The sequence below is a fragment of the Petromyzon marinus genome, chromosome 1 (assembly GCF_048934315.1).
Source record: "Petromyzon marinus isolate PM22_M1 ecotype Great Lakes invasive population chromosome 1, UKy_Petmar_22M1.pri1.0, whole genome shotgun sequence".
Taxonomy (NCBI): Eukaryota; Metazoa; Chordata; class Hyperoartia; order Petromyzontiformes; family Petromyzontidae; genus Petromyzon; species Petromyzon marinus.
In genome coordinates this window covers 26,803,297-26,828,070 of record NC_133667.1, presented here as the reverse complement: position 1 = coordinate 26,828,070, position 24,774 = coordinate 26,803,297, and the positions used below count along the sequence as shown (strand labels likewise).

The 24,774-nt window shown below is 44.5% G+C and overlaps 1 protein-coding gene across 2 annotated transcripts in view; it reads right to left on the bottom strand.

Annotated features, from left to right (window-relative positions):
• Positions 1-24,774, bottom strand: part of LOC116939017 (ras GTPase-activating-like protein IQGAP1) — a 117,891-nt gene that overhangs the window by 19,612 nt on the left and 73,505 nt on the right. For both annotated transcript variants that reach the window (XM_032946888.2, XM_032946879.2), the window contains exons 30-33: positions 24,263-24,395; positions 22,605-22,707; positions 16,543-16,675; positions 8,012-8,099 (exon numbers count right to left, since the gene is read on the bottom strand). In XM_032946888.2, coding sequence (XP_032802779.2) covers positions 8,012-8,099; positions 16,543-16,675; positions 22,605-22,707; positions 24,263-24,395 — 457 coding nt within the window. The remainder of the gene's footprint in view (positions 1-8,011; positions 8,100-16,542; positions 16,676-22,604; positions 22,708-24,262; positions 24,396-24,774) is intronic.

Below are 24,774 nucleotides of genomic sequence, written 5' to 3'. Positions count from 1 at the left end.
GTCAATAAAAATGTTTTGATCTTGAATCAAACCATGACTATCTTGATTCATCAGAGACATGCATCAACAGACCTTCTACTGGCCGCCAATGTACCCCAATGCCTGTGTGATCCACCAACCCTGCCTCGACCTCCACAGCAGTTGATCACAAGCACGTGCCACCAGAGGCACATCCAGGGTAAAGGGGGTAGTTGCCCTGAGTACTCAATGTTTTTAGAAGGCCGTGATATATGTTAGACCATTTTTGAGATTTGTCAAGAATGTACATCTTTAAATCAACAACCATTCTTGAATCAAATGTCATCTTAGATGATTCCTGATGTATATTTAATATTAAATACATTCAATATTATCGAGTGAAAAATTTTGTTTCTGGTAATTATTTCCCCCTGCACCTCTGTTTAGACCCTCAGGTTTTGAATCCAGGGTCTTCAGACACCATGAGGGAGCAACCCTGCATCCGTGACCTTGTTTAAGCGCTAAACGGAATGAATGACGATACGATCTGCTTGTGCCTATCGTGCATTCTGCTCTCACTCTCACCCCCCTTGTGTGTATGAGGGCAGGCAGCGATGTCCATCGCTTTTTTGTTTAATTTGTCCTTCTCCCACACACCTCCGATTAGCATGGTCCGCGACAAACGGTACGAAACAAGTTCAACATACGTACATACAACTGTACGTACTTGAATAATTTAGAGGGGGGGGGGGTACTGTGCATTTATCAGGGGGGGACTTTGCCCCCCCCCTCCATGCTAGGGTGATGCTAAAAAGGTTTGAGGGTTCTAATGGGGGGCATGAAAATTGCCAAAGGGGGCCATGGGCCACAACAGCAAACTTCCTTGACCAGTGCTACAGATGAGCTGGGCGTTTTACGCATTGAAAATACCAACTACGCACGACATTTAGATCGAATGTGTAATAATGTGCATACAATTGTCGCCGCACAGCTTCAGTTTTCACATTAGAAAAAAATAACTGAGGCGAGTGCGGTGAAGGAGTGGTCACACGATCCCCGGTATATGTCTGTGAGGGGGTGTTCGGTCACGGAATAAAACACTCTTGAAAGGTTCTCATGCAGCGGCTTTGTTCAATTGTTTGAAGTAACGTTGCAGCTCAATTTAAGATTCTTGTTCTCAATGCATACCATCCAGGTTGACATTCAAGATTGTACAGTATTTGATCAAATGTACTTGTGACATCAAGGAAATGCTGTGTTACCCCCGTGAAAATAAAAAAAAAGTATTCGCATGTTAAAAGTTGAGGGTAAATCATTCAACAATCCCAAAACCTCATCTTCAAGGCTATCTGTGCCTGATACACCACCCTGCCGGTCTGGCTTCAACCTGAGATATGGTCACAAACAAGTTTCTAGAGTGACACAAACAAGTTCTGATACTTCTGCATTGATGACTATACAACACGGCTCATTATTCCAACAGTCAATGGGTTCTTAATAGCAGTTAATGGATCCTCAGTCAAAGACATTGCCAACCACAAAATCAGTGCACATTCCTTCATGCTAAAACACACGTGCACGCAAGAAGAGACTTTCGTGACGATGGCTCTGTAAGAAAAGCCATGTGGTTTGGCATCTGTATCAGAGTGTGTGGGTCGGCTATGTGATTAACACAAGCTTATAAAATATAATACTATCGGTGTGGTCTGGGCAGACAATTCAAGTGTAGGTGTTTAACAAATAACGATATCCAGCCCTTTTTCAATCCACTGCTGGCTGATGGACTCTGGATGGTGTATCAGTCATAGAGGTTGTTTGACAATATTTCAACATGCCCAGCAGTGCAGCAGGTTGGGGAAGAGGAGGCCCAGGACTGCTTTAATATATCACTCTCCACCGATATTAGGGATGACCGGGAATTGAACTCAAGTGACCAGCTTCATGGCACAGTGTGCTAACCACTGCGCCACCGCTCCACCTACCATTAAAGGGTGGATGTTTATAACAGCACGTTTACAATGACTCAAACGAGCACACCCGTCATGTGGAATTTTAATTGTGTCTCTTAAATTAATTTGTGGGTTGATCCATATCGCGCCTGTGGTGAGAGGTAATTATCTGTGATGCCAGTAAGAGCTCACCTAAATCAACACACATCAACTCAAGGAGGCCATAAACATGAATCTCTCAAGCCAAAGTATTGATTAAAAAACACAATTACACGTAAACTTTCAGTGATTAATATTTACTCCTACAGCCTCCACAAAAATATGGTGTGCATAAGTTTTAAATGCACTCAAAGTACTGCATATCCGAGAGATATATTACATTTACTACTAATTTTATATTGAAAATTCATTAAGGAGAAGAGTTGGGATGTAACATATTTCAACCTCATGTTTTCTAAATATAAAACAATGTAATATTATGAGTAGAGCTGTGACAATTTTCAACCCTCGCAATTGCATGAATTGTCATGCTTCAGGGTTGTGGTTCGATTCAAGGACCAATGTTTTTGTGTTTTTCACATTGTTGTGCATGTGGCATTTCCAGTGTCTGCAGGGGGTCACGGGAACCGATTACATACAATATACACAAATCACCATCGATTCGCACATGCATGGCTCCGGTGCATTGTATCGTTGAGTGTATGATTCAACGATGATTCAATGCTTCGTTTCAGGCCTAAACAGGAGCATCCTGACTGCAGTACGGTATCCCCTCGTTATTTGAGAGGAATACGGTCCGGAGATGCTTGTGAATAGCATATTTCGCGGATAATGACATTGGCCTACGAAAAAAAAAACATAATTTTAATGAATGACCTTAAATAAATACGTAAATGAGCTATTAAATAGGTGGAAATTATAACATACGAAAATACAAAATGGTTATAATAAACGTAAAGTAAATAAATATTAATCGTTTTTTTAAATCAACTGACCTAAAATGATGCTGCTGCACAGTAGAAGGTTTCAGTAACAATGATCTCATCACTATATCTCATCAAGTCGTGTACAGTTCCAGATGCGATCCGCAGATAGCCAAAATTACGGATAGCAAGATCGTGGATAACGAGGAAATACTGTACACATTCACAGAGGGCTCTCATGTAAAATAAAACCTAGAAAACCTCTTCCAACTACATTTTGGTATTCTTAGCTCTTTCGGTAAAGTCACGTTGAAGGGAAACAATAAAATAATAAAATATATATTAACAATAAAGGGAGGTGATTGTTTTATATATTTTTTTATTTAATTGTTTCCCTTCAACGTGACTTTACCGAAAGAGCTAAGAATATGAATTACTGCAGTCACGAAAGCTTTAAATAAAAATTTACATTTTGGTACTTTGTTAAAAACTGTATTAAATTTTGTCAACAGTTCAAAAAGGCTAGTTATTTTATCCTTAAACATTTAAAGAGTCTTCCACAAATCACACTACTACATCACCTCCCTTTAGCATTTCACCAATATTAGCTTTTTATTCCTTTCAATGTTATTCAGGGCTTGAGTTTTTATTTTTTGGCAAATGGCTCCCGAAAAATCAATATTCCTTAGAGACAACTTTATTTTCAAGTCACCCCTGAAAGACTTCCACAGAAGTGATGTTTGTCAAGAACTGCTAACCAAGGCCAAAATATATTCATTTCCATAAAGGTAACACTCATATAAACAAAGTTTATTTGTTCAATAAATACACTTGTTTATGGCAGCAGACACAAAGGAGCTATTCTAATAATAAACCAGACAACATGGACCTGTCGGGGCCTGAGGTAGTCGTGTTGGCACTTATTGCTTTCACCCGAATGTCTTCAACGCTGTGTGACAGTAAATACAACCGTGAGTCAGAGCGTCGCTCAGTTCGAACAATGAGGCAGCCCCTTTCTCCGTTTGTGACCCTGCGTCATAAGTGTAAATCCACATTCTTACGGCCAGGGCTGTATTAAGTTGCTTGATGGTCGCCCAAGACGGTTATAGACTTGGGGGCCCTTTTGTTGTTTTCTTAAAATTGCTTCCCTCTGCCGATTCAGCACCACCCATGCCCAATGCCAGACACTGAATTTTCATTCACCTTCATAATAGAGGTTTTTTTTTGTGGGGGTTAGATCGCGTCAATATAAATGTGTCATTAAACCCGCCACCACCCGACATAGCCGATTAGTAAGTTTGTCACGTAAACAAACATGCAAATTCGTTATTATTTCAACACACGGGTGTGTTTGAGAGTGAACCCACAACATTTACAATTCCTCTTATATGGATAACTAGCTTTTTTGCCCATCCAAGGACGGGTGTATATTGCAGTAAATCTTAAATATTCAATAGAAAAATTGTTCAGCTCATGATTATTAATGAGGGGGGGGAGGGGGTTGCCCCATGTAGAGTGACGTCACACGCTAATGGTTATTGTGGAGGGGTGCGGCATGTGGAGTGACGTCACCCGCTCATGATTATTGTGGGGGGGTGCGGCATGTGTTGTGACGTGACCCGCTCATGATTATTAATGAGGGGAGGGGTGCGGCATGTGGAGTGTGGGACCTTCTTGTGTGTTCGTGTAAATTTCCACGCGGGAATTAATATTAATTAAGGGGGGGGGGGCTCTTTTGCAGTGACGTCACGCACGGATGTAGCACTGTGCTGCTTAGATTACATTTTTACCATCAATTTCTGTAAAGAAACGTCATATTTGAAGCGACTGCTGAAAAAAATATTTAAATCGGCCCGACCTTCCTCTGCGTTAGTGTAAAAATCCGCCCACTCATTAATATTAATGAGGGGGGCTCATGTGGAGTGACGTCACACAGGGGGTGGGCCTCATATGGAGTGACGTCACACGTGGGACACACACATTCTTGGCTCATTATATTAGCAATCATAGTAGTAATTTTGTAGTGACTGGAAATGTAACTGTGTGGTGCCGGGCCTGCGAGGCCACGGCGGGATGTCTACTGTTGTGTGTACACCCGGGACACGTGGTGTAGTACCAGCCCTCGTGAGGGCTTGGGTGAGCGCTGGTTAAGTGTGGTGGCTCCCGTTGAGAGCGAGAGAGCGTCAGCCCAGCCAGGGTTACGTTGGGGGCATGATACTCTGGCTGACCTGGGGACACGTGACCGGATGATACTGGAGGGGGGCCACCGGTGGAGGGGGCCAATGGGTGGTCACATGGTCCGGGAAGAACTCTCGAGACCCTTCGGGCAAGGGCGAGAGAGTTCGAGAAGGTGGGCGGGGCGAGAGGCGGAGCCAGCCCCAGCCCGGCCCAATATAAGGGGAGCCCCGGGAGGGGCTCGGGGTTCTTACTGTGGCCTCCAGCCACGCGGTCCGGGACCCAGCTTGTGGTCCGGACCAGGATAGTGGAACCGCGTCTAGTTCCGCCGTAGCGCGGTTAGTTGGGTGGTCACCGCCCGAGAGTTTGTTGTGTTAATAGCCTGGAGTATGTTGTGCTAATAGTTTAATAAACGTGTTGCTCCTAAGACAACGTCTGCGACTCAGTTGGACTCACTACAATTTGATTAATTTTTTCAATAAAGAAACGTCATATTTAAAGTGAATTTGCGTAAATATTTTTCTTTCCGCTCGATCTTCTTCTGCGGGAGTGTAAAAATCCACCCACTTATGATTATTCATGACGGGCGGGGGGGGGGCTCTTTTGCAGTGACATCACGTACGGATGTAGCAGTGTGTTGTGTAGATTTCGTTTTTACCTTCGCATTCTGTAAAGAAACGTCATATTTGAAGCGACTTTGTGGAATAAATTATTTTATTCAGCTCGACCTTCCTCTGAGTTAGTGGAAATATGCACCCACACATGAATATTAATGAGGGGAGTGGGCTTCATGTGGAGTGACGTCACGCGCGGGACATATTCTTGGCTTATTATAGTAGCAATATTGGTCGCGAAAGCCAACGTGTTAAACTGTTATTCATCTAACTTATTTCAGTTCTGCTTTTCAAATGTGACATATCAATTGTAAAGCTAATCCGAGCTTAAAACGAGCAAACTTTTTTAAACTTTGGCACATAACTGGTCATCATACACATACATGATGCTATGCCTTCAATTACCAAATTACCTTTCAGATTCATCATAGTACTACATTATAAAGAGATACATATATATTTCTGGAGACCCTAAAAACTCAGAGGCACGAGGCTGATGTCCCATAAAGCCCCTGCATTAACGAAGTTTTGCTTATGACGGTGGAGGGAGGGGGGTCAGGGTATCTATGAGATGACCACCGTCAACTCTTCATAAAGAGATAACCTCTGACTGAGATTTGAATTCAGAGCTGTCCAACCGTTGTGCGCCAAGCACTCTTTTCCGCAGCGCTGCTGCCCCTGCCGAACGACGATGGGTCTGAGCGTACACGCACAAAGCGAGTTCTAAAAATAAGTTACTGTACATTGAAATAACCTCAGTGAGAAACGCAACACTGGTGCGACGCACCTGCTCGGGTTTACGGCCAGCCTCTATGAAAGAACCGCTGTGTGGGAGTGCTTTTTTTTGTTAATCAGAAGCATTCTACTTATTAACAGGAGTAACTTTTGTCTTTGCAATGGCTCATAAAAGACAATGAAACAAAGCGATTCTGACTGTCGCCCCGAAAAAAGACACAGACGCACCCATAAACCAATGCAAAGCCCTTTGCAAAAGCCACCAATATAATCCCTGCCCAAAATTCGCCCTCCAAATGACGCCACCGCACCCCCATCCTCAGCTCGTGTTTCCTAGAGGCTAGACCCTGATTGGGGGTGTGGGGGGGGTCGCTAACGATGACGCACCAAAACCCCTTTGTTGTGGATTTACCCCATCTACAAAGCCCTGTTCCTGTGCGCCACACTTCAGCCACAGCTGCCAAGTCACCTCTGGGGAGCCATCGGACAGCGGGAGAGGTCTCTCCAACTCCCTGCAGGGGTTAACACTCGCCTCTGCTGCAGAGACTAAGTGTGCCAGACTCACAATCCAGAGGCACTGTGCTCCAATGCTGATCATCGTCGTCGTCATCATCGTCATCATCAGCGATGACCGATCCACTGCTGGATGAAGGCCTTCTCATGTCGTTTTGATGACGGGGAATGTTTTGACCATACCTCACAATTCTGGTCAGTGCGAATTGGTGAAGGGTTTGGTGGGATTCAGATACTACCTGCTACTGATGCAGGCCATGGCCAGGAATAAACCTAATAAAATATCAAACTGAGGTGGCCGGGTTAATGCAGTGTGGTAACCACTACACGACCGCTGCCTCCTGGCTACTCTTTACCTTTATTTAAATAATTATACATTGCAGGTATTTGACGGAGAGAGAGAGAGTTATTGGTAAGTTCACAACCCTGGTCAGGGGTCAACCCAACATATTAACCCTTTGAAGTCAATAAATTGAAGTACCGCTTCGTGGGAAATCTACAGCGGTCGACCTGAAAATTGAAACTGTTCCCACCATAAGAACGTGGCTTTTCCATCGCCAGCTCAGGGCAACAAAGGAAGAACAGCACTGCTCCATTGCTCATTTTAGCCTTGATTCAACTCTGTAAAAAATGCTGTGAAAAGAAAGTCTTTAAAAAAAAACCCAGTGAACCCTACTGACAAAATGTTATATCAAAAGCTAAAAAGTTACAGAAGGAATGGTGGATTAGGCGCATGCTTGGAATTACACTGAGAGACGTAAAGAGGAACACATGGATCATAGAACAAAAGCCAATTCAGGGAAATCATATTGGCTTTTATGAAAAGTATGTAGGCATGGGCAGGACACATCACTAACAGGAACGATGATTGGAGGAAAAGACTAATGTTGGATGGCAGCCAACAAAGGGAATATCCCTGGGAGAATGTCCACCATGGAGATGGATCGACGAAATTGGCTCGTGTCCAGGCGCTTCAATGGATTGTTGCATTGTTGAAACCGTGGGAGACGGCGACAACTTTGGGGAGGCCTTCATCCAGCTGTGGACTGATCAAGGATAACAATGATGACAATGATGATGGGTGCTTGGTGCATTCTGTGCATCTCTGGCAGCAGCATGGGCAGCCAGCCGGAGGGGCGCTCACCTGCTCGGTGCTCGCTGCGGTGGAGAGGATCTCGGTGAGGCTCTCCCCGGGCTGCGCTCGGATCACATCCACCACCAGCTTCTTTGTCCTGCCCAGGAACACGACACAAGCGGCGCTGTGATGTATATTTCATCACAAGCTATCGTCACACAACGCATCGCTACAAAGAGCGCTGGCCCCCAGGACACAGCCACACACTGCGGTGCATTCCTGTAATGCAGCATTTTTATGGTTTTGCATAATCCAACGCTGTCAACAAATCTACCGTACTGCCTGCCCAAATATGCATTGGGATTAGTATAATGATTATAAACGTAATTTTCTTCATTCAAAACTAGCAGGCTGGGGTGGAGGGTGAGTGGGGGGAGGCAGATATCAGCACAATGCACTCACGTCAGCCAGGCAATCAGCGAGCAAACCTTTTTTCTAATATAGTATGATAGGACAATTATATATCAACGCATTTTCATTATTATCCTGTTAAAATGCAATGATGTACTGTATTTTGATTATTTTAAGTATTCGGTAACTGCTAACAGTGTACATGCATCATGTATTCACGACCTTCACAGCCGCATTCCTAAGCAGCCCCATTTCTCCTGCCCTAGTATTGTTAATTCTAAGTCATGCACAACACCTCTGTGCTTGTGGCAAGCTGCCTTTACGTGAAATGCTAAAGAGAACGAGAAACTTGCAATAATTTACAAAGGATCAAAACTTTTTTTGTAATTTGCCCAATGTTGATTTAATTCCACACAGGGCATTTATAAAACCCCCTGCATTAAATGACAAAATAAAAGGACTGAAAATATAAAATGTGGAACACGCTGACGAGAGCTCTAATGTTGTAACAAAAATTATATTTTTTTAAGTATAAGTTGGGGAATCGTTTAATCTGTGTGAATTAAATGCGAGTGGGAGGACTTTCAATGTCCAAAAAAGGGGCCATCAAAGCTAATTTATTGCCAAGCTTCAGTGCTCTGTGTGTGTGGCATTTGAGGCCCGATAACAATTGCCTCCCTAATGATTCATTGTGACTGCCGGTGGTAATGGAACCCCCCCCAGGCCAGTGCTGACGTCTGACGCTGTAATTTAACGCCAGGTTTAGGTGTGTGTGTGTCTGTGCGTGATTGCGGGAGTGCGCGTGTGTGAGTATGAGTGGTGCATTGGCGCATGCGTGTGTGTGTAAACACGTTACGTTGAGTGGGAGTGCAGTGGTTAGCACAATGCGCTATGAACCTGACGACCCGACTTCAATTCTCGCTCACCGCTAACATCAGTGCCGACTTATCTGGCTGACCAGTCCTGGGCCTTCCCTAGATTGACTCAGCCTGAAATGATATAGCTGGTGTAGTATGGAAACATCAGAAACTACGGAGACAAAGGCGGCCGGGTGTGGTTCTGGGCACATCGCCTGGCCCTGCGTCGTTGCTGCTGGCCTTAATAGGTGCTCGCTAATGGCAATTTCCCAAAACAGCCTGTGTCGCCTATACGGGGGAATCTCTGACTTCGTCATTGTGTGAACACACACGAGCAGGTATTGGTGCGTGGGTGTGTTGTTGCGAAAGGTGTGCGTGCGAATGCGTTATGCGTGTGCGTGTGTAAGGGTGTGCGTGGGCGTCTGCGTGTTTGTACTGGAGTCTGAGTACGTGTGTGTACGTGTGTGTGTCCACAATGTGTGCTCCTGTTTGTTTTTCTATATGCTGCATGGGCAAATGCTCTTATTTGCCCGTGTGCGAAAACCGAAGTGTGCAAATGTGCTTCTTCTCCGTGTCTGCGAGCGCGTGAGACTGTGCAAAGTGCAAGTGACCATTAACAATGCACATCTCAAACGGTCGCTTTGTGTGTATTGCGTGTTCACGAGCGATGGCAAAGTGTGGGTAAATTAATGGAAAAATAATCCGATTTTTTTTTCCCCCCGACCAAATGTGCCAGAGGCAGGATAAGCGAATGTCTTTTCAGAGAGAATTGTATATTAGCGCTGACCGCTGTTATGACTCTGAAGTCCGCTGCTGCATGACCGATGCTTACACAACAATGAATTTGTAGCTCTTAAGAGGCCATCAAAGCAAGGAGGAATGACTTATACACACTTCTGTAGAAATGTGTGTGTGTGTTGGGGTCTATAAAGCACAGGAGAGATGTTTAATCAATAAATCAAAACTGCAAACTAATCAATGTGTCTTCTTCAGTGACAGTCGTTCACTTGCAATGGGTGTTTGTGTTAATAGCAGGTTACTGCCGTGTTTACCTTGACTAAAGGAATAAAATATTCTGATCATGTCAAACGATGCCCATCATCTTGTATATCTTTACTCAATTCGGGTAAGTGTAATAACAGATTGTGCGCCTTTGTGTACCGGCTTTCTTACACTTGTGTTTCAAGTGGACGAGCCTGTACGTAGATCTGAATGCGCTTTCATGTGTGTGCGCATGTGCGCACGTGCGTTCATGTGCGTGTTGTGTTTGCTATGCGTGTGCATGATTGTGTGTGTGTGTGCGTACGTATACATACGTGCAACAGAGTGGTGATACACTGGTGCAGGCCAACAGCACTTGCCCCAACAGTCTGTTAAAAAGCCATACTTTGCCTTTGTGTGTACCAACCATGGTGGTCCCCTACACTACGCCCGGTTGTCCTGATTTCACACTGTACTCAGAACCTATTTCAGATTGAGTTGATCTAGGGGAGACCCAGGACCCGTTCAGATATGACTCATTGCTGATCTCAGCCATGGCCAGGAATGGAACCCAGGTCGCCAGGGTCCTAGCGTAGGGAGCTAACCATTGCACTACCAACTCCCCAGGTGCTCGCTAACAGCACCAGCCCTGACAGTCTCAATAGCCTATGTGGGGGATATTTGTCTTTTTACCAGCCATATGTCCGCATGTTTGTGTGGGTGTGTGCATGTGTGTGTGCGCATGAGGTGTGGTAGTGTAGCGGTTAGTGCGCGACGCTCCGAACCCAGCGAACTGAGTTCAGTTCCCATTCACGACCAACACCAATTACAATTATAATCTGAACCGGTCCTGGGCCTCCCCTAGTTCGATTCAACCTCAAATGAGTACTTTGTGTAGTGCATAAACATCGCCACTCAGGAGACAAAGGCGGCCGGGCGTGGTGCTGGCCACCCCCCCCCCCCCCCCCTCGTGTGCCGTATCAGTCTTCGGAAACGCTCGCTATAACAGCACTTGCCTCAAAAGTCTATTCAGACTATACAGGGGGATCTTTATCTTTGTGCACGCCAGAGTCCGAGCGTTAAGGCTGGGACCCCGGCCCACCACCAGGAGACAGGGCTCCTGGCCTACTGATTGCATTTCACCCAGGAGATTGCTGGCTGCTGGGAGTGGGCGGACAGCTGAAGGCAGCCCGCAGCAATTTAAAGCCACAAGCGGCAGCCTCACTTTGTGTCAATGTACGCCGGGGCAATCGGATCACCGCTCAAAATCACCTTCTGTTTTCTATTCATAATTTTTATAAATGATTGAAAAACTCCGCAATGCTCAGCGGCTATTGGAGTGGAACGCTTTGGTGCCTGCAGTGCTCGACCTAACGCATTAATGGTTCATGACACTTACTTCAGTTGGACAGATAAAAAATATAAGAAACAGAGAATAACTATCTGAGCTAAATCCATGGGAATAAGTTAAAACCACAAACTAAACAAATTGTGAAAAACGTACATATAATAAAAGCACTCTTTCAATTATATTTTATACTAGAATAGGTTTTCCCCTTTTCTCTGGAAACAAAACAGGTGTTAAGATGTTAAAACACCAAACGAAACCTTTTACAAGGAATCACGCCTTTTGGCGTCCTCTGGTCTAACACCGTTTTGAGACGAGGCTCAAAAGAAAGCTGTCTCTGGTGTGGACCAATCAGTTTCAATGACAATGCATATATTTTGACTTAAAGCGTCCGTGACTGCAGGAATTATATTCTTTGAACCTATCTACGTCACTTTACCAAAAGACCCAAAGACAATGCATATATTATCAGAGTATGTTTTTGTTTGCATTCTGACCACAAGTATTGTGGTTAATGCAGACATGATTCCTTGTTAAAGGTTTCAGTTGATGGGACCTCCTGGCAAAGGAGGTTCCATGATGATATTTGATATTGTATCAGTTGACGTAGGAACTTATTTATGCTCAACAACTATTGATGAGCTACAAGTGAAATTTGCTACCTGAACATTTATAGAGAAACCTCAAGTGTGTGCTCAGAAAGGAAGTAAGTTTGTACAGGCCATTCCCCCATCCAAGACATTCATGCAATTTCTTTTGAAGTGTATTTTTTATGCTACTGTACTTTTTGAGGCGGTAAAAAATGTAGGTTAAAAAAAATGGAACAGTGGACATCCACCAAGGAAGGAGATTCTTCTTCTCGTGTCCTGCCACCACAGAGGAGCTGGAGTGATGAAATAAGCTTATGTTGCAGGCGCTCGGTAAATTATTACATCCCATGATAATGATTATGCTATAAATGGACATGCAGAAAGTTTGGGTAAATTGTTCACTGCAAAAAAACAACATGAAGCCTCCGCCAAGGGCCTCAACCCCCGCCCACGCAGCCCCCAGAGCCTTGGGTACTTCAAATCCGTGCTTAAATAAATAAAATCCCCACAGCGGCACAGACAAAGAAATTCAGGCCAGGAGATGTGCTCATCCTACAAAAAAGCTACAAACTAAGAATGGAGCATCAGTGGTGTCAAGTGGACCACGCTCTTATGGCTTTCATCTTTCTTGACTGGTAACCCATCATGCATACCAGTGCTGTACACAAAATACGAACTTTACAACACTTTGGTTGGAGATTTCTTTTTTAGGTTCTGACAGCTCCCTCACCTCACCAAAGCCTAAACACAACATTATTTCCCCATCCAACAACTCATCCTCGTCTTACAGTCACCCCCCCCCCCCGAGCAGTTTCAGTCACATTCCACCTTCGCAAGCAGCTCCCGTGTCAGCAAGAGCCATGGATATAATTTGTTTCATGTATCCACAGTTCAGTGTGAGAAGAAATGTTACCTAAACACCACTGCCCCTTCGAGTTTCAAATATCTTTTTTTTTTACAGATGGGACTCGAGATAGGTTATCAGAATTCTGTCCAAAAATAGTTTAACCGTTGATGCTATCACTTTTTTTATTTTCTCTTTTGTTTAAACGTTAGAATTATGTTGGTCTGTGAAAAGAGCAACGCATAACTCATTTCATGTTGTGTGCTCAAAAGGAAAGCAATGGACACTTGGTTTGTTTGTTTGGCTATTGTATCTTGGACAGGTTCAAGATCTTCCTTCCTCTTTACCTATGGCTCACTGCCTTTCCCCATAAAGTTCACGACCAATATCATCCATAAGCGTTTTTTGGGGTTAGATCGCGTAAATATATGATAAAATAAAAAATCCCTATTTTTCTGTACAGCGTCTTTCACACGCGAGCGTATTTAGAAGCGATAGAAATCTAAATTGTAATTGTTATTTGTTCACGTAAGGATAAAGTGGAAATTCAGTTTATCGACATTACAAGCACAACGATAACAAAACATGAAATGTCAATTCTACGTTTACAACAACAAAATTAAATTAAATAATCAACAACAAGAAATGTATTATTGATGTTTTAGCACAAGAGGCCCTGCTTAGTGCAGATTTTAATGAAAATAAATGCAAGGGGATAATGTCCTTCTAAAGTTGGGGTATGCGGAGGAAGTAATCTTGCTGGTGATGAGTAGAAAATGACAATGTGGCTGCAATGAAAAAAACTGTGCCTGCAGCGATGCAGCCAAAATCACCATTCAAAGGCGTCAAACAGGCAGGGCTGCATCCACTAGGGAGGGGGGAAAAGGCAGCGGGAATTATTGTCGAAGAAACGTGAAGCATGGCGTGAAAGGAATATCAGCGGGAATGTAAACAAAATGCGCGCCCAGCCCAGCGTATAAGTCTCGACAAATATGCACCGCCCTCTAAAACCAAAGTTTGGATTTTACTTTATCTCAAAAGATGGTAAACAAAACAAATCGAAACTTTTCACCCAATATTGGAATGGAGCCCAAGGTGTGATTGCTATCCAATTTCACACACACAAGTAGATTGGAAAGCATTGGCACAGGGAAAATAAATAGGCGGCGCGATGACTGAGTTACAGTCGAGGGCGTGGGCGTCACGGCTAATTGGAGTGCCCGGACGTCTCGCGTGTGGGCTGATTCAGCTCAGCGTCCTGACGGGCAGAGGCTACGTGAGGAAGTTGCAAGGGCTTTTATTTTATATAAACATGACACGTGCGATAATGGTATCAGTTCGCAAAACAGAATTATTCACTCGCTGGGATCTCGCCTACTGAAATAAACATTACTCAAGTGAGCTGAGAGTGTCAGCTCACTTGGTTGGGAATTGCAAATATGCAGGGGCCAAATTAATTTTGTATTTACTTGACTTCAACTCAGTGATTCGGAACTCTTTATATAATCAGCTGGAAAGCTTCCTGGTCTACATCACCCATATGTAGTAAAATAGTATACGTATTCGGTTACAGCAAACATTTAGCGTACTCTAGTGGGTCAATTTTACCGATGGGATATGAGCGATTACACCAATAAACAATAGTGTCTGTTTGCAAAACACATAAAACGGGTCTGTAACATCACCTTCATAGCAGACGGCATGTTTTGACAACTCTGTAAAAGTAGCTATGCGACTACAGGATTTTAACCATCAAATGCAAGACCCGGCTCAGCACAGATCCAGAGACGGCAGCGTGGCCAGCCAGTGACTCACTCATTATCATAACACTGGTCTCTTTTGCAAGAGAGACAAAGAAAATGAGGAATATCCGAGCGTTTAGACACTTCGTGTTCCATGTTCCTGTTGCACACTTAATCGTTTATGCCCTTTCGCGACACATACAATTGAGAATTACGATTTTAATTATTATAAATAGTAACGTTACCATAACTACACATCTGCATATCGTGGACATATTTATGGCATTATGTGTTTTATCACGTAAATGTGTTGAGCACCACCGCTGAAAATATTGTTATTGCATCAATGATGTCGCTGTTACGACATTTCTGCACGTTGCGGACATATGTCGTGCGGGCCTTAAAGGTGCCCTGACTGCCGCACCTCCTTGGGAAATTCAAAAGAAGGGCGAGAGGAAAGACAAAAGACAGACGACGTGGTTTTGGGTCGACATCGAGGAGTGGACCAGCTCGGCACGGGGTACATCACGAGAACTTGTGCTGACAGAGAGCACAGGCACGCACTGAACTCCGACATTCGAAATTCCGGGGCTGACATCGTTAAATGAATTGATGCATTGTCAAGCCAAAGTGACTTTGATCAAACTCAACTACACTGGCGGTGGCTTTGAGCAAACAGATAGAAAGATTTTGATTTAAAGCTTTCGTGACTGCAGGGATTCATATTCACTTTAAAGTGACTTTACCGAAAGAACCAAGAAGATAGAAAGATGCACACTGCCTTGGTATGGAGAAGTTTTGGTCGAACGACTATCACTGCTGTGAACATCTTCCATAATAGAGGTGTGTTGGGTTGGATCACGTAATTATACATTTGTCGTTAAACTCGCTACCACCCAAGACAGCTGTTGTCTGATGAGGCTGGTTGTAATTTCCGGCGAAACGTCATACTCGAATTGTAAATATCGTGGGTTTACTCCAACACACCGGTGTGCTGAACTAGTAATTGGCATGTTTTGTTCACATGGCAAACCTTACTAATTGGCTGTGTCACGTGGTAGCGAGTTTAACGACACTTATATTTACACAATCTAACCCAAAAACCTCCGTTATGAATATTGGTCGCGAAAGCCTATGTGTTAAACTGTTAATATCTTGTGCAGGAAAATGTTTTTTTATTGATGCAAGAGGGATGATGATGATAGCTGAGTCAATGCCCCACACGCATTATAGCCAGAGTGCCACCCACCAGATGTAGCGCAGTATCTATGATTTTATTGTTTTTAGCAGAATTTTGGTCCGTTGTTGTAAAGCCGCTCCACCCCCACTGTAACCATCCACCACCTACCTCCGACTGCTGCACCCCGCCCTGCCTTTCCTTCCCTTCCACAACCCTTCTGTGTGTGGGGTGGGGGGCCGGGGGACTGAACAGAAAGAGGTAGGGCCCAGAGAAAATGGGTGGGTACTAAAAAGGAAAGGTGCAGAGCCAAAAGAGGAAGGCCTAATCAGGAAGTAATGCGGCCTAAGCAGTATGGGGGTGGTGTATAAAAAACAGAGAGGCAGGGTCGAAATAATATTTCAGAATGGGAATCTTTATTTTAGTTATACTGGAGGAATACGATGAGCATAAAGCTCTTTTTCACACATGTTCAGTAGGGGGTGGGTCTAAAGAGGAAGAAGCGGGAACCTACAGAGGTTGAACTTCCCTGTTGATTTAAGCGTGGAATCAAATGCGTGCAGCCGAAAGCAAACCTCTAGTCAGCTTTAAATGTTTTTGTCCTAGTCACGTCGCAACGGCTGCTCAGAGGGAAGCGGGAGGTGACCAACCTGAGTAGCAGGCCCTTGGTGTCCAGGTCGTCGTCACCCATGACATCGAACTTGTTGGCAAGTGTGAGAGACACCTCCGTCTTCAACAGCTGTGCTTCTTTGTTGGGGTCACTGTTTTCTCCCTCGGTCTCGCCTGCGTGACAGAAAGAGGGCAATTACTGCTGCTTCACAGAGGTCACCAGCTACATCGACGGCTCCCCTCCCCAGTGGCCCATCAGGCTTCCCACTCAAATTCTATTTCCAAAATTGACACGAGTTGAATTTCAATAAAAATAGTAATTAAGGCATTTGTCAATGCCATGCCACAGGAAGGCCTTCTCGCAACGTGTCGGTTGTGGAGATTGTTTTCACCACACTTTATATCACGCTGGTCAATGTGAATTGGTGAACAGCATGGTGGTTGGACCACTTCATATTTTACTTGTAAAATGATGTTAGCCGTGACCTGGAATCAAAATCAAATTGGCTGGTTCATAGCGCAGTGTGATAACCACTGCATTGCTGCTCCTCTCTCTCCGGATAAGTTGAATTCTATGAGGTTATTAATCCTGTTAAGCTAAACGAAAACAACTTTTTTTATTTTACCACGTAAGGCCCACTGAGATATATAGCTCTTTTTGAGAAGCGAACTGACAACAATTGATAGCTCAACAACGGGGCTTATTACGTGGAAATGTATATCAGCCAAATACTCTAAACCCATGTTTATAAATGTGGAGAAAAAAACCAGAGGACCCGGAGAAAAATCCGCACGAGGAGAACTTGCAAACCCCAAATATACAGGCGTTAGGGTCGGGATCGAATCCACAACATCCTGCACATCAGACGAGGTAGTTAACATCTCACCACCACTCTACTCCAGTATCTGTGAACCGCTAACATAAAAAAATAGATTATACCATTCGATCCAGACCCAGGTTTTTGCAAATATTTTTTTGGAATCTTGATTTGAAGCTTTCGTGGCTGCAGGAATCCATACTCTTTGGTTCTTTCGGTAAAGTCACGTAGGTCGAAAAAATAAAATAAAACGTTGTGATATATTATTTAGTATTTTTTTTCGCCCTACGTGACTTTACCGAAAGAACCAAAGAGTATATATTTGGAACAGAAGAAATTATAGAGATGACTACACAAGAGTGCAAAGCAAATATCCAGCACCGTTGAAAACAAACTATGATATTTAATGCCAATAGAATATCACAGCTGTGGAAAATCCACTGCTGGATGAAGGTCTTCCCCAATCATTCCCCATCTCTTCAGAATCACAAAGTAACAACCTCTCCAGCTCCTGAATGATAGCTATTTTTATTTATCCATCTCCACAGTGCGCTTCCTTCAGGGGTTTTCCTATGGCTGCCACTCCATCATGAATCTCATACATCAGCTATCATCCCTTCTAACCATGGCTGTATGTTGAACTTCTTTCCCACTGTAAGTAGCCAACTGCGCTAATCGGAGGTGCAAGGGAAGGACAATTAACGAAACACAAAAAAGCAGCTTCTAAAGAAGCGAGTTTTCAATCTAGATGATTTAAAAGTGCATAGCTCCAGTGGCTTCCTAATATCGGAATGAATATCGTTCCAGAAGGCCGCAGAAGCGCATCCAAAAGGGCGCGATGCGGTGACCACCATCTTTGTTCGGTGGCTAGCCAACAGCCGCTGCGATGAGCACTGCCCAAGCTCAATTTACTTTATTTGACAGATAATGTAAACCACAATACTGTATAACAGCAAATCCTAGAGTCAAATGGCTGACGGCAAATTTTGTTGGTCAAAAAAACATCTTTTGAGATGTTGCGAGCGGCTTGAGAGAGCAATGACGGCAGTGGCTCACTGATGGGAATGTGCCAGTGGGGATATTATTTGGGATATTCTTGTAATCAGCTATGTAGGTTGCAGTTCAGGAATTACACCGTCACGCCCCTCTCCGGCCCTATCCCGAAAAACCACAATCGCTCTTAACATATATTTCCGAGAAAGCACAAAAATGCTAATCCTGAAGTATTAACCTTACATCTCATACACTCCATAACCCCTAATTACTAACGCCTATCCATAATCTAGTACAATAATCCCGCACACTAACCCTTAACCTCAAAAGATTAGGCCCTAATAAAACCGATGCCCCTACTCGTATTTCAAGCCCTCTGAAAGAGTGACTGCATTCAGCACAGAAACATTATAAAGCATTCTAAAGTTAGAATCATCCGAGGTCATTAACTTTCAGGCAGCAGCGTTCCAATTACCGTACAGCAGGTACGTATGTGAAAAGGGTTTGGTCGAGCAGATGACACAGGTTCTTGAAGGGAAAGCCCATTGTGTCGCTATTAATAATAAGCTTGAACTCTGTACGGGCACGTGTACATGTGTGTGTGTGTGAGCTCTGTTATTGTGCCGGGTGACGTAGCAGGTAGGGCCCGAGGCTTGGAAAGGGCCTGGCCCCTGGTACGTCTTTGGACTTGCATCAACGCACGGTCGTTTTGTTTCTGGTTTTGAGATGACACGTTCGGCCCGTTCTGCTCCGCGTAACCACAACACACCAGCTCGCCCGGAGCACGCGACCGCGGTCACGCTCACCCAGGCCCAGAAAATGTACAGCCTTCACCAACTGGGTGCCCCCCCCACGCCCCATTTAGTTGACGTCGCGTGCGCACTTTCACAGTGCGTGCAGATTTGACATCAGCCCTTACAAGATTGTGGCAAAGAGTTCCCAAGGAGGGTCGCCCTCTAATGTGTTTCCTCCGGCTACAGGGAGGTCACATTTTTCTCAGGTTGTTCGATCCCTACAGGCGAGAAACCGTCATAAAATGCTACTCTGCGTAAGCAAGAAAACTGCACGCGCAATGGATTATGACACACTGCTTTGCCATTCTCAACACTAACTCACAATAAGAGTGGCTGACAAAAATTAATTATAAATAGCCTAGGTGACTAACACATAAGTCGTAAGTTTGAACAAAAAGTGGGCGGCACACTGGTTAGTGGACTGCATGACGAACATCGACCTTAGTTCAATTCCAGGCCAATGCGATTCGGTTTCTTGTCTGGAATGTTCTATCCTCCGATATTAGGAAGCCACTGGAGCTATGCACTTAATAAATGTAGGTTGAAAACTAATTTCTCGAGAACTGATTTTTATGTTTGGTTTGTTGTCCTTCTCTCGCACCTCCAATTAGCACGGTTGGCTATGTACGGTGCGAAATAAGTTCAACATACGTACGTACGGCAAAGTGATATCTGAACCTGTCCTAGCCCCCCCCCCCATCACTTTCGCCAACCCGCAGTGATCACCCGGTGCCCATGACCGACGCGGCATGGGCAGTCCCTCATCCAGAGGCGGATTTACAAGGAGGTTGTTCGTTATTCATAAACCGAAGCGAAAAAATAATAAGTAGTTATTCAACAATAGCACCGTTTCCCTTTTACAGCTGTTGGTAATCTAGTTGAGCTGTTCGGGTGACATTGTGAAGATTTGTGAGTCCTGTGAGGTCAGGGTAGCGTTACCTTGAGCACATCACTGTGCCGTCAGTGATGGCTTAATGGCATGCTTCAACCACAAGATCGATACTTCAATAACCACTCCAATAATCAAAACTACAATAGCCAGTAAGAGACAATATATTGGGTGACATGTCAATATGACGTGGTATTAATAGAATGTGTTTGCAAACACCGATATATTTATATGTGTGTATGTATGTACAAGAAACATTAGCAAACGCTCTCTTACAAGTTAAATATTTTGGTGAGTCAACTTAATCTTGCTTGAAAAGCAGACAGAACTGCCTATGAATAGCTAACATGGTTCACAAACAAATAACAATGGTGTTACTGTTCATCAGTAGAAATGCACCATTCTCTCTCCACGGCTGGATTAAGGTCTTTCCCCACGCCGTCGCTATCTCTCACGGTCTCGTGATGCAACAATCCAGCCAACTCCCGCACACAAGCAGATCCTGATCCTATCTCTCCCACCTCCGCAGTGGTCACCCACGCTGAGGTGTGTTCCGTCTTTCAGCTTGCGACTCCGTCATCACTGTAATCATCAGCCATCATCCGTGACGTCTGCTGCCCAAGGCCGTGACGTCTGCTGCCCACTTTTATTCCTCATCAGTCAATGTGATGTCTCGAACTCGGATTCATTTCTCGATCCGTGTATTTGTCTAAATGCCTGTTGGTGTATTTGTAAGCCTGTTTCTTTGGGTGCTTTTCCACTTTGGTTCCAATTTATTCGTCGGCTACGTTGCTTCAATTCAATATTCCAAATTGCACTACATCCTACCCTCGTGTATAATATTACAGGCGGCGCGTGGCCTGCAATCCAGCAATGTGGAGGCAACAAGGATTGGTGGATCACGCAAATGTTGTGAAACTCCCTTCCCGTGTACATTGAGGTGCCATACCCTGGCTTGCCAGGAGACAGCAGTTCAGCAAGTGGTACTAATCGCCACCACCCATTTCCATCTATACGGGGATAGAGTGTTGCCCCCTTGCGCGCAAGGCATGGTTTTTCTCTGGGTGCTCCGGTTTCCTCCCACACGTATAATAATAATAATAAACACAACTCATCATCAATTGGCTCAAAACATCTCAAAATTGGAAAAACCCAATGCAAGACTCCTGAAAAAAGAGTCCCACGACTAGCCCTAGCTCACATGGGGCACATGGTGCACATGGTGCACATGGTGCAAGAATTAGCATTGGGCCTCCCTGTCCATTCCGCCCCCCCCCTTTTTGTAATTGAAAAAAGTGGCCACTTTTTCCAAATTTTCTTGCTGTGGTTTTCACACCTGATGATGATTGCTTGTGTCGCAGTCGAAACGTCGTGAGAATTTTATTGTTTTATATATATTTTATTTTTTATTGTTTCCCTTCTACGTGGTGACTTTACCGAAAGAACCAAGAATATGAATCCCTGCAGTCACGAAAGCTTTAAAGCAAAATTTGTACCTGTCCAGTCCGTGGGTCCCAGTACAGTTGCATCCACCTCTACACTCAACAGCTATGCCAACGAGGTGTTTTTTAAGAGCGTGAAAGTTGTGATTCCTGCACAGGGCAGTGACATCTGCTGGTAGAGGACCGTTTAAGCAGCAACACGGGCATCAAAATCCCCTTTCCCTGCAGTCAAAACACAACCTTGTTGTTTATTTTCACAAATAAAACCCAATACCACAAATGGCCTTTAAAAATGCGTTAAACTCTCACCACCTATTTCACCATTTTTCTTCCAGAGCCTGGCCGCTCACCCTCTCTCTCTCACGCAAAGCACGTGCCTTTGCAGTGCCTTGTTAGTATAGGCTTTGCTCAACAGGGCAAGTACAGATAGTCCAACATGTATCAATTACATTTAAAATGTGTTTTTCATCCTAAAAGAAGCTTCAGTAAGCATTACAGAAAAGAAATGTTATGATGAGGGATTGGATAAACATTATACTATCATCAGCCACGATCGATCCACTGCTGGATGAAGACATTCCCAAGCCGTCACCATCTCCAGAATTACGTATAAGTGTTGTTTACACTGGGCTAGGCAATAATATAATAATTTGTATTTATTAAGCGCCCTTAAACAATCGTTCTCTGGGCGCGATGCATGGAAAAGCGGGAAATAGTTCAACATCAACCAAGCAAATAAGAAGTGAGAAAGACAGTTGAAAAATAACTAAAAGAGAGAAAGCCATTTTAAACAGATACTTTTTTAGTCTAGATTTGAAGACTCGTAAAGTGTCTCGGAAGTCCTGACCTCGACGTGCAACGAGTTCCAGAGTTTAGGTGCCACAATTGCAAAGGCACCTCCGAGACAGACTCCGACAATCTGCTACTGGCTTTGCAAACAGCTCGCACAAGGTATAGAGACGGCGTGTGAAAAATGCTGCTCAGCTTGCTCTCTGCTGCATGCACGGGCCACTACTCGGCAATTTTTTTTTTCTTGTTTTGTTCTGCACCTGGTGCAGGAAGGGAATTCGTAAAAGCCACTGGCAAATTACTGGGCTCGCTCCAAGTGGAGCGCAAATGAAATGCGGATGCGAGGCGGTCCCCGGGGGAAGCGTTTCCGCTGCGTACCGCCGAGCGAGCAGATGTCGGGAACGTCACCCAAGTCCTCGAGGAGCGCAATGAGCGGATCGTTGTGGTCTGGAGCGATGGCCTCTTGGTGCTCCAACAAGAGCTGTAGTGGAAGAAAAAAAAATAAGAAACGCAAAGACAAAAGACACACGCGCACGGACACGCGCACGGGTGGGCGCACACGTTAAACACATGCAGATGAGGCAGCGGATGCACGCCGATGCGTACATCGGAAACACATGCAGAGGAAGATGAGTGTACATACTGTATACAGACATGCACGTGCGTGTTTGAAAGCACGTATTTTGCAGCACTGTAGGAACACACACACACAGCACTGTAGGCAAACGGGCCTGCTTGAGTTATATTGGTCGCCGAAACGCGTAAAGAACACAATAAAATATCCCACGCCTTCCCTTGGAGATTGTGGGAGCAAGTGCTGTTGGCAAGCGAGCGCCTGGTCGGGCCAGCGTGACACACCAGGGGAGTAGAGCAGCCTCAGAGACTCTTTGGAAATGCGCAGTTAGCGAGCACCGATTATGGCCAGCGCAACACAAGAGAGTGTGGCATTTACGACGTTCACACTTGGCCACCACTGCTGATGATGTTGACCACACCGATGCGCCGAGGGTAACATTTTGAGGCTGAGCTGACCTAGAACGTAGAGAAACAAACTGGAAGCTGATGTTGTTCATTACGATGAATCCAACGTCCGCTGATAACTGAATCACCGTTCACCGCGCACGCGCAATCATTTTAGTCTGGCCCTGCTGCCTCTATGTTTACACATTACAAGTCGAAGACAACATCCACCCTAAATAACGCCCCATCGCATCAGACCTTGGAAGCTAAACACGATTTTAAGCCTGATTAGCAAATGCATGGACAACTACCGGCGCTTGCCAGGTTTTATAGGAATGGGATTGAGAGATGCAGGCAGGAAATGGTCGGTGCTGTGTCACCCTCTCATAATGTGTGGTGGGTTTTCTCCCGGCGATCGGTTTGCCTCCCACATGAAACTAAACAGTGAACGATGGAATTTGCCAAACGTCCATTGATGGAATTTGCCAAACATCTAAATGATGCAGCCTTGAAATTCAGTGACGGCTTTATTGGGTGGATAATTGGCATGAAAACGATGTAAGAACATATTTGCTCAACAGTAGATTATTGTTACTTGGCCATAGATAGTTGTTACTTGGCAGTCGATTAGAATCTGAAAGTTGGACCCTCCGGAAACAAGAGTCTGGAGACTCGGGGAGTCTGGAGACTCGGGGGTGGGGGGGCACGATGGCGAGATGTTAACTACCTCGCCTGGTATACAGAAGGTCGTGGGTTCGATACCGACCCTGATGCCTGTATATTTGGAGTTTGCATATCTCTCTCCCCATGGTCGCGTGGATTTTTCTCCAGGTCCTCCGTTTTTTCCTCCACATTTAGAATCGACATGCGTTTAGAGTAATTGGCTGCTACAAATGTCCACATGATAAGCCACTTCATTGAGTTATAATTTGTGGATAGCTAGGTCGCTTCTTGAAAACGAGCTGTATAGCTCAATGGGGCCTTACCTGGTAAACTAAATTTAAAATTGTTCAATTTACAGTTTACGTTTTAAACCGAGGAGGGAGCGTGGGGGCACGGCCGCGGGGGCATCTCACAGTGTGCGTGTCGATGATCTCGCCGATGGAGATGTAGATGACGGGTTTGCTCAGCGTCACGAGGTCAGAGTACTCGTCAACGTTGAACTTCTCCTCCAGGCCGGGGACGTCGCACGCCGACTGGAAAAACTTCCTGGCAGCCACGACGAAAAGGGAAGAAACCGAGGCGCTCGCTTGAAAAAGGTCAACAGTGGATTCTAATATTGTGGCAGGCTGTGCGTTTAACCAAACACTGCACGTGTTAGGGTATTCAGGCATTTAACTAATTCAACCTGCCCTTACCTCCAACGATATGACGAATTGTCGTGATTACATTTTGCGATTCAATTAAATTATATATTCTGTTTTATTCACATTTTTATTATCTTTTTGGATTGTCTATTTTTTCTATCTCATTTGAACAGTTTCTTTTTTTTACTTTTCAAAAGTAAAAAAAACATTACTTCAATTACATATCATTTGCATACAGTTTAAATAATGGATTCTCACACGCGCGATTCAATGTCTGTGTC